The sequence below is a fragment of the Mesitornis unicolor genome, unplaced genomic scaffold (assembly GCF_000695765.1).
Source record: "Mesitornis unicolor isolate BGI_N332 unplaced genomic scaffold, ASM69576v1 scaffold36279, whole genome shotgun sequence".
Taxonomy (NCBI): domain Eukaryota; kingdom Metazoa; phylum Chordata; class Aves; order Mesitornithiformes; family Mesitornithidae; genus Mesitornis; species Mesitornis unicolor.
Window position 1 is genome coordinate 16835 of NW_010206041.1, and position 1433 is coordinate 18267.

A 1433-nucleotide genomic window follows, 5' to 3' on the forward strand; every position below is an offset into this window, starting at 1 on the left:
AGTGCCGGGCTGTCCCTGGGGGACACCGCAGCCTACAGCGTGCCCGACTCGGTCACCCCCTCCTCGCAGCGGGGGCAGCAGTCCCCGGCGCCGTCCCCATGCAGGGGGAGCCCCGGGGGGCCGGGGTGGTGGCTGTGGCCCAGGATGGTGGTTTTCCTGCTGCAGAGGCTGCCGGTGGAGGCCGGTCTGCGCAGCGGGGGCCGGGGGCCGCCCCAGCAGGCCAGGCACCGGGCCACGTCCTGCAGGAGGTGCCCGCTGAAGGACATGTAGATCCAGGGGTTGCAGCAGCTGCTGAGGCTGGCCAGCAGCATGGTGATGGTGAACGCCACGTTGGTGGACTCTGGGGAGGCAAGTGAGAGAGCTGAGACGTCCCCGGGCTGGGCAGGGTCCCTGGGGCTCTTTTTGGTTTGGACACATATCCCATTCCCACCCCATCTGACTGGTGTTTCTTTGGGCAGGAGGGTTTGCAGCGTGGCAGAGCCGGGCTCTACTCTTGGCTGAGGGTTGCGGTGGGTGATGTCCTGTAATGGGGACATGCTGGAGCCCACCCTCACGGACACCGCTGGGAGAGGGGACCAGGAGCTTTTGGAGCTCCCTTCAGCCTCTTTGCTAGGCAAAGCATCTGCAGAGGCTTTATCTTGGATAAAAAAAAAAAATAGGAGAGCTACTGAAAAGCTCCAGAAAAAGTGAACCTGTGAAATCCATTTCTGAAACCCCTGCAGCTCAGTGGAAGCCTCAGGGGCACTCGGTGCTGCCCGCGAGGGTCCTGCTGAACCCGCCCGCTCCATGGACGGGAGCAGCAGGCACAGATAAAACCCTCCTGGCAGTCACAGCAAATCTGCAGCCTTCCCCATGGTTTTTAAAATGACAAAAACCAAACAACTCTTATTAGTTAAAAATGCAGTGGGCAAACCCAGGGCTTTGGGCCTGCTCTGGGCTGCAGCCCCACATCCCCACCACTACTCACCATCATCGGGAGCATCCTCGTCCCACACAGACCACATCTGCATGCTGAAAAACGGCGCCCAGCAGGCGACATAGGCCACCACGATGACGAAGGTCATCTTCACCGTGCGGATCTTGGCACGGGAGATGGTTCGCACGCTGCTCACCCGCGAGGGCTGCCCGCTGGGGCACTGCCCACCCTTCTCAGCAGGGCAGGGAGCAGCAGGGGCAGACCCCGCGGGCTCCCCTGTGCCAGGAGCACCGCTCTGGGTCTTGCCCTTGAGGTTCTTGCAGATCTCATAGCAGATGAGGCTGTAGCAGACGGTGAGGATGCCGACGGGCAGGATGAAGATGCACAGCGTGGTCCAGGTGATGTAGGCTTGGGCTCCCCATGGGTACCTGAAATCCGCCCAGCAATCCAGCACCCCCGAGCCCTGGCGCACCTCGCGCAGGGAGAAGATGAAGAGCTGGGGCAGGCTGAGCAGGCC

The 1433-nt window shown here is 62.2% G+C and overlaps 1 protein-coding gene across 1 annotated transcript in view; it reads right to left on the reverse strand.

Annotated features, from left to right (window-relative positions):
* Positions 1–32: 32 nt before the first annotated feature.
* The window catches only part of AVPR1B (arginine vasopressin receptor 1B), a 1898-nt gene continuing 497 nt past the window's right edge, over positions 33–1433 (reverse strand). Inside the window, 2 exon segments of the mRNA XM_010191622.1 lie at positions 33–340; positions 968–1432. Of these exon segments, the coding sequence (XP_010189924.1) occupies positions 33–340; positions 968–1432 (773 nt within the window).